General features: G+C 39.5%; 1 protein-coding gene across 1 annotated transcript; it reads right to left on the bottom strand.

Moving 5' to 3' along the window:
• Positions 1-534: 534 nt before the first annotated feature.
• LOC149153967 (uncharacterized) lies at positions 535-1,601 on the bottom strand. Its single transcript, XM_089443995.1, has 2 exons — positions 1,502-1,601; positions 535-1,121 (listed from the first exon to the last, which is right to left on the bottom strand). The coding sequence occupies exons 1-2, from the start codon at positions 1,599-1,601 to the stop codon at positions 535-537; spliced, it is 687 nt and encodes a 228-aa protein (XP_089300121.1).
• Positions 1,602-2,309: the final 708 nt, after the last annotated feature.

Genomic DNA, 2,309 nt, shown 5'->3' with positions numbered 1-2,309 from the left:
TACCTCTCCGCTGGTTCTTCTACCTCTTCTTTTATTTGGCTTTCGGCCTGTAGGGTTGAGAGCTATGAGTTTTGATTGCTTACTTGTACCTTTTGCGATGCCTAATCTTCTGTTTTGCCTTTCGATTTCCACTTTTTGTCTTTCTATGAAGAGATCACTGATTTTCCTGATTTCTTCTTCAGGTATGTTGTCTAGCCCTTGGGTTTTCCAGCTTTTTTCCAGAGCTGGTAGGTTGACTCCTTCTTTTTCTAGGATTGCATTGAGCTCTAGATCCTCGCTTCCCCCATCGCTGGTTAACATATCAGTGTCTTCATCATGTACCTCTTCGTGCTCTTGCATTTGCACTTATGTTCTGAGTATATTTTCCTCCCCATCCTGAATAGTATGTTCTATCTTGTTGTCTGGTGCTTCAATGCGTTTTGTGTCTCTGTTAGTGCCTTCTGAGTCTGCGTCCGTTTCCAGGATGCTGAAGGTGTTAGTGATGATACCATGTCCTGTCTCTGCTCTGTGTGTTCGTTTCCTGTTGGCTCTCTGTCATAGTTTTGGCCTTGTGAAAGCCTCTTTATTCTTTGTTGCTTGTTCTTGTTTGTGTTCTTCCCCTGTTTTGTTGAGAGGGCACTCTCTGACTAGGTGTCCATGCTCATGGCACTTTCTGCAACGGAAGGGGATCTGTTCGTAGTCGATGGCCTGATAGTAGTCTTCATCTCTGAATTCCAGCCACAGACCTTCATGCAGGGCCCCCGAGACGTCCATCTCAACACAAATGCGCGCACAGGAGGTATATCTTCGTTGCACTGTGGCTTCAGAAGCCTTGATGAAGGTTCCGAGCTGGTCTCCAATTTGCTTGAGCGTTGCCAGTCCCCAATAGTCTATGGGTAGTGAAAATAGCCTGATCCACACTGGAAGTTGTGTGAATGTCTCTTGTTCAGGTACAAAGTTTGCCTTCCATGGCCTCATATAGAGTCCAGCGGAGGCAAAGAAGTAAGGGCCGCCGTCGAAGATTTTGTCCTTGTCTTCTAGGTTTGTGAAGACAACCATGAAGAAGCCTTTGGCTCCAAGGTGGAGTTTAACGTCCCCTTTTGGCTTCCAGTGCTGTTTTATCCATTGGCAGAGAGTGTGTTCTGTTGGTCATAGTCCCATAAATTTGCAGATAACTGCGTGCTCCATCATGTGGTCTCTATAGGCCTGAATATCTGGATTTGAGAAGACTACTCAGAGGGTTTCCTTTTTCTTTGGTTTGCAAGCCCCTTGAGTTGGTTGTTTGGAGCCGGGGTTGTCTGTCTTTGCTTGCTCCTCTTCCGCTTGTGTTTGCGGCTCTTTAGCATTTTCTTTCCCTCCTTCATTATGGGCTGTTATTGGTACTGTGTTCCTTTGTTCTGCTTCTGGTCTTTTACCCTCTGTCTCCTATTCATTATTGGCTTTACCCTTCATCAGGGGTTTTTTCTTGTCTCTTTCTGCATCGACTGTGTCCTTTCTCCTCTGCTGTCGCTGCCATCCTTACGGTCTCCAGAGCCATTGATTTTAAACCCTTCTAACGTTTTCTGCTTTTGCATGACGACCTGCTTGAAGGTTGGGGTCCCAGTGGACCCTTCGTTTACCATTTGTCGGGTCAGTCCTCGACCTCTGTGGAGTAAATCTGCTAATTTGTCCCTTTGTGCTGCCAGAACTGTTGCTGAGGTTACAGGTTGCAGCTGCAAACCCTAGGTTGCTCCCGCCATTATCGCTTAGCTTGACCAACTCAGATCAGCATTTGAAGGCCCTTATAATAAAATTCCCTTTACATCGCACATATAATTTATATTTAATTTGATTTTAATATTTTTTAATATATAGTATTATAATATTTTTTTGAGAAATAATTTTTAGAATTTGATTTCGAGAGAGTTTTAACTTAAAATTTTATATTTAATATGGTTTTTTAATAGTTAAAAGTGTGAACTAAAATGAACTTATAATTTATAATTTTCAAATTTTATTTTAATAATTAAATTTAATTATTTTTAAATATTTTAATTAATTATTATATAAAATTAATTTTTATAATTTATTCAAACTTTATGAATTAAAAAAAATGAACTAAACATCCAAAATAACACAAAAAGAACTTTTAATTAAAAAATAAAAAACTAAACTTTCTTAATTAAAATATGAATGATATAAAATAACACAAAGTGGCGTTAGACAAATTATATAGTTGGGCGAGTTCAATGAATATTAGAGCAACATAAAAAAAATTGCTATCGAGCTCATGTAAAGTTAACCTTAAAATTAAGGTTAACTTTAACTTTAACCTTCTACCCAACACATAC

This window comes from Pinus tabuliformis, chromosome 9, assembly GCF_031772625.1.
Source record: "Pinus tabuliformis cultivar Carrire ecotype Pingquan chromosome 9, CPIR1, whole genome shotgun sequence".
Classification (NCBI taxonomy): Eukaryota; Viridiplantae; Streptophyta; class Pinopsida; order Pinales; family Pinaceae; genus Pinus; species Pinus tabuliformis.
The sequence above is the reverse complement of the archived record's forward strand: the minus strand, read 5'-3'. Positions and strand labels throughout refer to the sequence as shown.